Source organism: Coloeus monedula (genome assembly GCF_965178545.1).
Source record: "Coloeus monedula genome assembly, chromosome: 16".
In the NCBI taxonomy this organism is placed as follows: Eukaryota; Metazoa; Chordata; class Aves; order Passeriformes; family Corvidae; genus Coloeus; species Coloeus monedula.
This window is the reverse complement of record NC_138796.1, coordinates 7,404,451-7,415,370: the sequence shown is the minus strand read 5'-3', so window position 1 is coordinate 7,415,370 and position 10,920 is coordinate 7,404,451. Positions and strand designations below refer to the sequence as shown.

General features: G+C 62.5%; 2 protein-coding genes across 3 annotated transcripts in view; one reads left to right on the top strand and one right to left on the bottom strand.

The window, feature by feature from the left end:
• Positions 1-494: 494 nt before the first annotated feature.
• Positions 495-5,161, top strand: GRAP (GRB2 related adaptor protein; the record flags this gene model as incomplete). Of its 2 annotated transcripts, none has more annotated exons than XM_082292418.1 (5): positions 495-572; positions 1,608-1,705; positions 2,792-2,914; positions 4,032-4,200; positions 4,976-5,161. In XM_082292418.1, 5 exons carry the CDS (start codon positions 495-497, stop codon positions 5,159-5,161), a joined length of 654 nt encoding a protein of 217 aa, XP_082148544.1. The 2 variants fall into 2 exon arrangements, with proteins under 2 accessions (XP_082148544.1, XP_082148543.1); XM_082292417.1 differs by having other exon boundaries at positions 4,832-5,161.
• Positions 5,162-6,044: 883 nt separating this feature from the next.
• The window catches only part of SLC5A10 (solute carrier family 5 member 10), a gene marked incomplete at both ends in the record, with an annotated part of 38,252 nt that continues 33,376 nt past the window's right edge, over positions 6,045-10,920 (bottom strand). The window contains 6 exons of the mRNA XM_082292543.1: positions 6,045-6,211; positions 6,393-6,474; positions 6,603-6,818; positions 7,229-7,397; positions 9,642-9,792; positions 10,031-10,138. Of these exons, the coding sequence (XP_082148669.1) occupies positions 6,045-6,211; positions 6,393-6,474; positions 6,603-6,818; positions 7,229-7,397; positions 9,642-9,792; positions 10,031-10,138 (893 nt within the window). The remainder of the gene's footprint in view (positions 6,212-6,392; positions 6,475-6,602; positions 6,819-7,228; positions 7,398-9,641; positions 9,793-10,030; positions 10,139-10,920) is intronic.

Here is a 10,920-nt window from a genome sequence, read left to right as displayed (position 1 = left end):
TAGAGCATATAGGGTATAGAGCATATAGAAGAAGAAGCTGGTTTTGCCTGCTGTTTGCTGTTGCTGCTTGCCTTTATCATGAACCCCCTTCAAACTTTGCCTTCAAGAAAGCTATGAGACTATGAAATAAAGAACTTAGCAGAACAGCAGCCTCCTCTGCTCTCTTGCCCTGGTCTGAGAAGGAAGGGTACCCTGTCAAAAGCTCAACAGCAGCCCACCACTCACCGCGGAGAAAATGCCAAATCCTGCTGCCATCCTTTGGCACACGGGTCCCCTGGCACCCGGGTGGGCTGGCACGGCTTCCCTCGCCTCCCCCGCACATCTGGGCAGCTGTGGCCGTGGCAGGCCCCGCGTGGTGCCCCGGCAGCGCTGACATCAGCGCGGTTTCCTGCCCGCCGGCGCCGCTGCACCGTGTGCTCAGCCCCGACCCCACAGCCCTGTGGGGTGCGAGCCCCAGACAGCCCCAGGACCCCTCCAGCCTCCCCGTCACAGCCATGGAGTCGGTGGCCCTGTACAGCTTCCAGGCGACGGAGAAGGACGAGCTGCCCTTCCAGAAAGGGGACACCCTGAAGGTACCGCGGGCAGGGGTCACCAGCCGGGGGGGTTGGATGCTGCTGTTTTGGAGGACAGAGTGGGCACATGGTGACACCAGCGCTTTCTTTGTCCCTGACTTCATTGCTTCTGGGGCTTTCTGTGGGATGTAAGGAGCCAGCCTCGAGGATTTTGGAGTGTGGAGCAGCATTCCCTGCTTGTCTGTGCCACCAGGCATATCTCCAGAGGGAGACACCCCAGCTGGGACAGGGCCTGTGGCCTCCCTGGCTATCAGTGCCACCAGCTGTGCTCTGCGGCAACCCCCCAGGGCTGGGACACGTTTTCCCTGTCCTGGGGGCACTGGAGGTCACAGGGATCCGGCAGCGGGGAGCATGTACCCAAACACCCACCCAGGCACTGGCAGTGGGGTGGGCTCTTAGATGCCGCCTGGGAATCCCAAAAAGCTTCGGGAGGGCTCAGAACATCCCTGGGGGGCAGCAGCCCCGCGATGGGAGTGAGGGCACCCACTCCCTGCCCAGCTGCTCATCTCTCTCCGGCTCCTCCCGGACCCCTGGCACTCTGTAGTCCCCCGGGGAGGGCGAGGGCACAGCGCGGCTGTAACCCAGAGCCCCAAACCTGCCGTGCCGTCCCTGCCTCCCGGCGTGTTTTCCCCGTGCCTTGACCCGGGGTTTCGAATCCTGTTTTCACAGCTGTGCGGGCCCCGGGCCCCTGCGTGGGAGGCTGGAAAATGTTGTCACACGGAAGCGGTGTCAGCACCCACTGCCACCGTCCCGGGGGACGCGGGGGCCTGGCTGATGTCCCGGCTGCTCCAGGGACAGATTTCATCCTCTTCCCTGGGCGGGGGTTTGGGACAACACCAGACACCTTCCAGCTCTGTACAGATGACCCCAAACCCCCCAGACCGTGCCAGCACTGTCAGAGCCCTTTTTCCCCAGGGGAAAGTGTGGGTGTTGGTGGGTGTTGTAGGGTCTGGGGCAGCAATGGGATCCCACTCAGCCCCCCTCCCAGGGGAAAGGCAGCCAGGCTGACACCTCCCTGCTCCTCCCCCACCTCAGATCCTCAACATGGAAGATGACCAGAACTGGTACAAGGCTGAGCTGTTCGGCTGCGAGGGCTTTGTCCCCAAGAACTACATCAAGGTCAAGCCACACCCGTAAGTACCATCCCAGCAGCAATCCCAACGGTGCATCCCAATTCCCAAAGGTCTGCCACGAGCCAGGGTAGTCCCACACGTGGGGAAGCTGAGTCATAGAGATGGGGTCTGCCTGCCGGGTCAGTCTGCCAATGCCACCACAGCCCGAGGGGACAGGAGGCAGCAGAACACCCACATACCCCCAAAAATCCAACCCTCACACCGCACTGCCACTAAATAAATGATAATTGAGGAATAACAAAGCGTTATGGGATTACAGCTGCATTAAACACAATCCTATTACCGTGTTATTAAAACCCAGCTTAATCCATCCCTGACTGAACCTGTGTTTTATGTATCATTAGCCCCTGGTAAATCACATTTAAATGCCAGAGCCAACGCGTGGGCTCGGGGCAGCCCGGGGCACATCCCACTGCTTCTCCAGCTTGGGATAACAACCCGACATGAGCGAGACACGGCCTCTTCCATGCAGCACCTGGAGGGCTGGCACTGGGAGATGCTCCGTGCTAAACTCCCTGGCTGATCATTCACGGGTAATTTTAACAGCAGCAGAGAATCTTCATGGCCCAGGGACCTGAAACACCCGGGCACAGCCTTGGCAGGGATAGGACACGGGGACTCTGCTCCTGCAGCTCGTTTCGGCAGCTGCCGGCAGTGCAGGCAGGAGGGGTTTATCCTGGCACCGAAGGGTTTGTGCTCTCCACCTGGAAGGGCTGTTCCCGCGAGGGGCCGAGGGACGCGGAGGAGGGGACAGGCAGCAAAGCGGGGGCCGAGGCACGCCGTGTGACGGGCCAGGTGACAGGATGCGGTCGCGGCTGTCGGTGACGCTGCGCTCGCCCTGCGCGGAGGGGGCAGCGCACCCACAGCGCCCTGCGGTGCCCCCCCGAAAATGCCGGGATGAGCCGGGAGGGGGAGGGAAGGGAGAAACTGCCGGGGGAGGGTCCCAGTCCTGTGAGGAGCCCGATGGAGACCCCACTCCCGCCGGCACCGGGAATCTCGGTGCCCCCATCCCGCAGGGTGGGGATGCGGCGCTGGGTGGGGTGTGCCCAGGGGTGCCCGCGGGGCTCAGCCCGGTGCCCCTCGCAGGTGGTACGCGGGCAGGATCTCCCGGCAGCTGGCAGAGGAGCGGCTGCTCAAGCGCAATCACCTGGGAGCCTTCCTGGTCCGCGACAGCGAGAGCACCCCGGGCGAGTTCTCCCTCTCCGTCAGGTGAGCGGCTTTGGGACAAGTGGCAGGAGGGGCAGGGGTCCCTGCAGCCCCCGCTTTGGGGAGCGAGGCATCGGGCAATCCTCGTGTGTGCTGGGGGAGGGGTGAGCACCCTGCCCTGTCGCGAAGGGGCTGCGGAGCCGTGTCCACAACAAACCCAGGCACAGCCTCGCGCAGCACCTTCCCCTCCTTCTCAGCTCCGCCTCCATCCCCGCTGCTTCCCGCTCCCTGCACCGCTGCCTCGCTTGGGGTCCCTGGCAGGGACAGCCCTAAACACAACCCTGGGGGTGATGACGGGGCTAGGGCCGAGCTGCACGCACAGCCCGGGGACACGGCCCGGGGGAACAAGGTGCCTGGAGCATCCCCATGACTCCGGGATCCGCGGCCAGGGCTGTACAACGGGCAGAGCCTGTCCCAGGGCATCTCACCCCTCCTCTGCCCCGGCCTGGGGAGCAAGGGGCGGCCCCAGGCCAGCCAGGCACTTTCTCACCCTTTTAATCCCGAATTAAACGTTTCGGGAGGTTCTTGCCCATTATGAAAGGGAGCCGTGCGTCACCAGCAGCGCAGCCGAGTCCTGCCCCTGCCCGGGGGCCTGGCAACGCCAGGGCGCTGCAGTGTGGGCACCCCAACCTGCCGCCCTAGGCACACCCTATGGGGTGGCAGCAAGGGAAATCCTGCCCGCCCCGTCCTCCTGCAGCGCGGGGGTCCCCAGGAGCACAGGGAAGCTGGGGGTACAATCCCAGCCTTTGCAGACTCCTCCTGGCATGTGCTGAGACCTGCAGCTCTCACCACGCCTTCCTCAGATGTGGCCCTGGACAAAGCCACCTGCCCTCCACGTGGATGGCACGCTGCCATCCCTGAGCCCACAGGCATCCCGCTGTGCCAGGGCCGGGTACCGAGCTTTGGCTGCCTGTGGGATGAGTTGTAGCAGGTCTCAGCTGCGGGTCCTCATTGCAGGGCCAGGACTGACCCCAGTGCCACCGTCACCCCCACCATGGCAGGAAGGGTGCAATGACAGCCACGGGCTCATCCCGACCTTGCCAGCACCCCCAGCTTTACCCACCTCAGGGGGTGCTGCCAGCAGCCCAAGGCCGGGGTGACATCCATCCTCGTTCCACAGCTACGGGAAGCACGTCCAGCACTTCAAGGTGCTCCGGGAGAGGAATGGCAAATATTTCCTCTGGGAGGAAAAGTTCAACTCCCTCAATGAGCTGGTGGATTTCTACAGGATGACCACGGTCTCCAAAGAGCAGCAGATTTTCCTGTGGGATGAGGACCAGACGGAGGAGGTACTGCCATGAATAGGGCCATGGGGTGATGGCAGGGCTGGTCCCAAACCCCTGTGAGAGCCCTCTCAAGGCTCAGTGTCCCTGCAGAGGGGGACAGGGACATCCCTGGTTGGCACTTGGTCCTTGGCTCAAGGGAGTGAGGAGCAGGAGAGGGTGCAGCAGCCCAAGACAGGCAGTGCTGCAGGGAGGAAGAGCTCCTGGAGCAGCTCAGCGGGGCGGGGCAGGGCACACATCACCGTCCCTCGGGCCAGGGGTGATGCCCTCAGGACAGGGCACAGCCAAACTCCAGCAAAGCCAGGCCCTGGGGCAGTGGTTGTGGAGGCGGCAAAACCGGACCTTGGGAGCTGGGCGGGGGGAGGCTCCAGCACCTGGAAGGACCTGGGAAGGTGAGGGGTGCCAGCTGCCTCCAAGGGTCCCCATGGCACCCATCTTGGGTCTCCCAGCAGCAAGAACAGGGAGTCTTGTGCCTTGGAGTGCTCCCCTGCATCCACGGTGCTCCCCTGATCCTGGGGTGCTCCCCTGCATCCCTGCCTGTGCCCTGCACCCCAGGCTCTTTCTTGCACCTGGGGTTGTCCCCAGCACTCCGTTCTTCTCATGGAAGGATTTCCCTGGCTTCTGTCTCTCTTCAAAGCAGGCACCCCAAGGCTGGTCCTCGTCCCACAGTGGCACAGTGTCCCCATCACCCTGGGGACCCAGGCAGTGCTACCCAGTGCTGGGGGTTGGCAGACGGGGACCCCTCTCCTCCCACCAACCCCTGCCCTCGGCTTCCCTGCAGAGGCAGAGACCCCGATTCGTGCAAGCCCAGTTCGACTTCTCAGCCCAGGAGGGCTCCCAGCTGCCCTTCCTCCGCGGGGACATCATCGAGGTCCTGGACTGCCCCGACCCCAACTGGTGGCAGGGGAAGATCTCCGGCCGCGTCGGGCTCTTCCCCCGCAGCTACGTCCACCCCATCCACAAGTGACCTTCACCCCGCTGCAGGTGACCGGGCAGGACCCGGCCCCGCTGTCCCCACTCACCAGAGCTGCCTCTGCCCGCACACAGACTGAGTGTCCCTTTGTCCCCACGATGGTGCCTGTCCCAGCGCCACCCCACCGGGTCCTTGTGCCACGGGGCACCCTGAAACATCAGCTGTGGCTGCCCCGTTTGCCTGACCCCGAGAGCCCGGGGATGGGGCTGGCAGCAGGGAGTGTGGAGTGTTCAACCACAGCTATAAAAACTTTCCCAGAGCCACAATCCGGTGGGATGACAGCAACAGAGGGAGTGACCCCAAAACCCCAAACTTGGCTCCTCTCCAGATCCCATAAGCAAAGCCCCGACTCCAGGGAGGGCTGCAGGCAGCCAGGACACAGCCGGGATCCGTAACTCCAAGAAGGAATTCCAGGACTCAGGGTACCAGGGAGGGCTGATCCAGGGGGATTCCATCCTGTGGGTGCTGTTCATAGCTGCAAATTGTGGCGCTTTTTTATATTATTTTTTATTTAGGGCCAGTAAAATGTGTTTGGTGTCACCCTGGAGTGCAGCTGCTCCTTTTCCAGCCCTGCCAAGGTGGTCCTGTCCCTCCATTCACACAGCTGCTCCTTCGCTGTGGTTTTGCTTCCCTGCAGCCCCCATTTCCCCACCCCAATGCCTGTCCCAAACCCCTCCCAGGCATTTTCTTCCCCCACAAATGCCCCCCACACCTAACAACCCCTGGGATGCACTCAGGGTCTGCAGTGCTGAGAACACCCAACTCGCTGCACCTGTGGATTTAAACACCACATCCCAAACAAGTAAAAACTGCCACCCAAATCTGCATTTTTCCCCTCTCTAAGGGCCTCCTCCCCACCTCAGGGGCTGTCAGGGCTCTAGGCAAAATAGGCATAACAGAAAATATTGACACACATCAGGACAATGGCGTTGATGCCGCAGACACGGGCCCAGAATGGGGGTTCCATGGTGTTCTTGAGAGCCATGGCTGGGGGTCCCACGGCCTTGGGTGGCTGCTGGGTGTCCAGGCTGGCTGAACAGGAACCTGGCACAGAAATACGGTGAGTGTAGGGGACAGATGATGACCCCAGGGACAGCCACCTCCTGGCAGGTGGCACAGTCCTGGGGAAACTGAGGCACAGGGTGTCAATGCCACCCTGCTGCCCATTACAGGCAGGGATTGAGAGGCTGCCCCCCCTGCCTGACACCCCTGAGGACACACTCACCATCGGGGGGTCCCTGGGTTGTGCCACACACAGAGGGCTGGGGGGGCTCCCGTGAGAGGGTCCACCAGGTGAGATCCTTCAGCTGGAAACCAGAGGTTTGCTGGGAAAACCCTCCCAGGGCTGAGCCCACCACAGGGATCCCCCAGCAGAGCTCGGGGTGCACAGGGTGACACCAACACCTCTGGCTGAGGTCGGGGATGCCCCACTCACCTGTGCTGGGGGCACTGGGGAGGTCAGCAGGCTGCCCCCCACCACGATGGCAGCTGTGACAGCGGCCAGCAGCACGGCAAAGTGCAGGTAGTGGATGTCAGCGAGCAGCCACGGCCGCTGGTCAGGGACCCCACAGAGGGGTGTGGGATGGGCCAGCTCCAGCCCCATCCTGGCCAGTCCCAGTGCTAGCCCTGCCATCAGGCCCCAAAAAGCTCCCTGCAAAGCCAAGGCCCACAGTGGGTGGCTGGACAGGGATGGTCACCCCACAGTGGGGACAAGCCCCGCAGGAGCTGCCCCCTCCAGCCAGCCCTGAGCAGGGGTGGAGTGGTCCCTGTGTTTTGGGGCATGGCCAAGCCCTGGTCCCCCCCTCCAAGGGGATGTCCACTGCCAGCTCCATGCCACCCTTGGTGGCCATGCAAGGCAGCAGCTGCCTCCTCCTTTAGGCTTCCCCCAGCTCCCTGGGGAGCACCAGCCAGGCTCAGTTCTGTCCCCAGCCCCTCCAGCATCGCCTCCTCCTTCCCCCCCCCAGCCTGCTGATCCCCACTGTGTCCTGGGAGCAGGGCAGATGGGGAGGTGTTGGTACCACCCCTGATCAAGCTGTCCCCAGGGCCACCCCAGCCGTGTACCTGCTCATTAGCTCGGGGCCAGAAGACAGCCAGGATGAAGACAGCAGTGACAGGGGGAGCCAGGTAGCTGGTGACAGCCTGGATGTACACGTAGAGCTGGCCACCGCTGGAGCTCTGCAGGATGGGGATCCACACCACGCTGAGGGCCACCAGCACCACCGTGACCACCCTGTGAGCGGCAGCGAGGTGCTGCAGGTGACATTGCTGTCACTGCCCTGCACCTGCAGCATCTCTGTGCTGGGTCAGGTCCCAGTGCTGGTCCCAGTGCTGCTGGGGATGCAGGTGCGTCACTCACTGCTGGTGACATCCCCAGGACCATGGAGGATGCTGATTGTGCCACTACCTGCTCCATCTCAGGTGGGCAAGCACTTCCCAGGCCCCTGCCCAGCCCTGGTGGCTGCTAAATTGGACCCCCCAAAGGAAAACACCAGGTGATGGACACTTCCACTGTGAAAAGCCACCGGATGCAGAGCCTGGGTGCTCTGGCCAGATTTGGGTGATGCTCTCAGCACCGCCATGTCCAGCCAAGGCACCCAGCTGGGGGCTGGGGACATGGGCTGAGCTGCCCCACGCTCAGCTCCCCAGCCAGGCTGTGACAGAGGGGTGTGTTAGTCCCCAGCATCACCCTGACCCCATCCCTGCCCAAATCCCAGCCACACCCCACAGCATCACCCTCCTCTGAAGCACAAGGCATTGGCCAGACCCCAGATTTTGGGCCCAGCCTAGGCAGGACCCATCCCAGAGCTGCTGTATTTATAGCTCAGCCCAGCTTATTTACAGCTCCACAAAATTCCTACATCTCCATCTGCTCATCTCGAAAAGCAGAAGTAAGAAAAAAATAAAAGAAAAATAAAGCCATGAAAGCAGCTCTAGCTGGAACTCCTACTGCTGCCTGGTGCTGCAGGAAGGGGAACCAGCCCAAGCGTAAAATGCGCGCCCTGATCCATGGGGAAGGAGAAACCCCTCTGGAATATCTGTGAGCCACAGAGGACAGAATCAAAGAATGATGGAATGGTTTGGATAGGAAGGGACCTTAAAGCTCATCTTGTTCCACCCTCTGCTGTGGGCAGGGACACCTTCCACTAGACCAGGCTGCTCAAAGCCCTGTGCAACCTGGTCTTGAGGCTAAAAGATCATGGAAAAGCAGGTATGTCTGAGTGAGGCAGGAGCTGGGTGTGCCGGGTGGCCGAGTCCTGCTGAGCCGGGCAGGGAATGGAGAGCAGCACCTGGCACAGCCCGGGCTGGGGGAATTTGGGAAGGATCGCCGCACCACAACCTTGGCATGGAGCAGCATCCAACACCAGCAGGAGTTTCCAGCCAGGCACCACGGCCGCAGCAGGAGCTCAACCCCCAGGTCCAGGAACTGGGAGCTCTTTCCCACCCCACAATCAAAGCCCTTTCCTCAGGGCTGGAACGAGATGAACTTTAAGGACCCTTCCAGCCCAAACCATGATCCCAGGATGTGGCATCCCACCCTGGAAGGTCTGGGGGCAGTTGGGACCCCCTGAGAGCTACTCAGGACCCAACCCATCTTTCTCCACGCTGGCAGGAAAACCTCAAACAGGCAGCCTAAACAGCTTTTCTCCCCTCTCCCAAGCACATTTCCTTGTCTCTATCCCTGCGATCCGCAGCGTCCTGCTCGCACCGATCACCCGACACTAAGTTTCCCGGGATCCACCGCAGCAGCGACTCCCGCCCCGGGCGGGCAAAGCCCTTCGCAAACATTCATTATCCATCCTCGGGAAAGCTGTCCTGCCTTGTCACACCCTTGTCACCGGCAGCGAAGCCAGTGCCAGGGAGGGGCTAAGCAGGCTCTGAGACAGGCGCCCCGCTTCCCAAGGGGGAGCATGCGGGACCCCAATTCCCCGGGATCGCTGCCCATCGCCTTCCCGCCCTCCGGAGATGGAGGATGCCAAGAAACAGCTGCTGCTGCAGCTGCTGGTCCAGCCAAGCCTCCGCACAGCCCCGTCACAGCACAGCCGAAGCCCTGACCCAGATTCGCTCCTTGTTATTGTCTCCCCTGGCCGAGGACGCTGCCGGCGCCGTGGCACCGTGCCGGGGCGTTGCCCAGCGCTGACTGCGCCGCCCCGAGCCCCGGGGCTCCCCGCCGGCACCGCCACCCCGGGAGGGGCCGGGGATGTGCGGGCAGCGCTGCCCTGTGCCACCCGCCGGAGCTCCCCCGTGTGTGACCTCGGCCGGGAGCAGCCGCGGCTTCCCGAGGGACCGGGCAGGAGGCGACGGGGAGAGGCTGCACCGAGCGGCCCGTCTGCATTTCCAGCGCTTTCATCCATAAAATAATCCAAGGGCTTGTTTCCCTTGCATAAGCCAGGCTGAGTGGAGGCACTCTGCAGGCTGGACCGGCCCCACCAGTCTCCCCGAAACCCCCGGTGTCCCCGAAACCCCCGGTCAGTACCGGCCCACGAGAAGCAGCTCCCGGTCACCGGCCCGCGGCCGCAGCTTCCTCCAGATGTCCATGGTGAAGAGGGTGCTGCTGCTGTTGAAGATGGAGGTCAGGGATGACACGAGCGCTGCCATCATCACCGCGATCATCAGACCCCGCAGCCCTGCGGGAGAGAGGGAGAGGGAGCGGCTGAACCGGGAGGGATGGGATAGGATAGGATAACCCCGGGATGGTGCTTATCCCTCTGCAGCCACGCGCTGGGATCTCCCCTGGGGCAAGGATGGGATTTGGGAACGTTCAGCTGCACCCCGGGATGCCGGGATCTCATCCAAGCCCTGGCAACAGCCCCGGGGTGCAGCAAAGCCCGCTGGAGATGGAGTCACCCCCTCGCACCCACCTACCGCTGGGCATCAGCTCGACCACCAGCTTGGGGTAGGCGATGTTGGAGCAGCCCACGGCGGCCCCGCACACACGGGCGCACTCCTCAGGGTCCACGCAGGCCACGGTGTCTGGGGGACAGAGGCAGGTGACACGTTGAGACCCCTGACAGGGTGGGGGCAAACCCTGCGCCCCTTCACCCCCCTCATGCCCCCTCCCACTGGGCAGATATTGACCCTTTGCTGTGGCCACGATGCCCAGACCTTGGCAGGACACCAGGAGGAGAAGCAGGGAGCACATCGCACGTGGAAATCCACCTCTGCCTCCCCCACCTCATTCCCACCATCAGCTCCAACACAGCAGGATCCATCCCACCCCTCACCTCCTGCTGCCCACACCCAGCCCGGTGCAGGTTGGATCTATTCCCACATTAAATCCAGTGACAGCTGCCCCGGGGGGATCTCCAGAGCCCCACCAGGACCTGGGGCCACGGCCGAAGGCAGCAGAGCCCCGGGTCAGGCACTGCCCATCCCCACCCACGGGGCCAGCCGGATTCGTGCACCGTTGTGGCAATTTCCTGGGCATGGGCAGCACCAGCAGCTCCCGGGATTTGCATGGCAGCGCGCCAGGACCATCAACACCCAATTATTTCTATGTCTCAACGAGCGCTGAACTCTTTTTTTTTTAATTGTTATGCTCATAAAATATTGAAATGGATGGAAATTAATGTCAGGCATAAATATGGATGGGCTGCCCGGCTCTCCAGGCTGAATCCGCCCAGCCAGGAGCACGGGGATGGGCACGGGTTATCCCTGCACAGCACTGGGAGCATTGTCCTGGTTCTCCTGGGTGGTGACCTCCACCAAAGCAGGGTGCAGCCCTCAGCCTGGTCTCAAACACCAGTGGTGACACT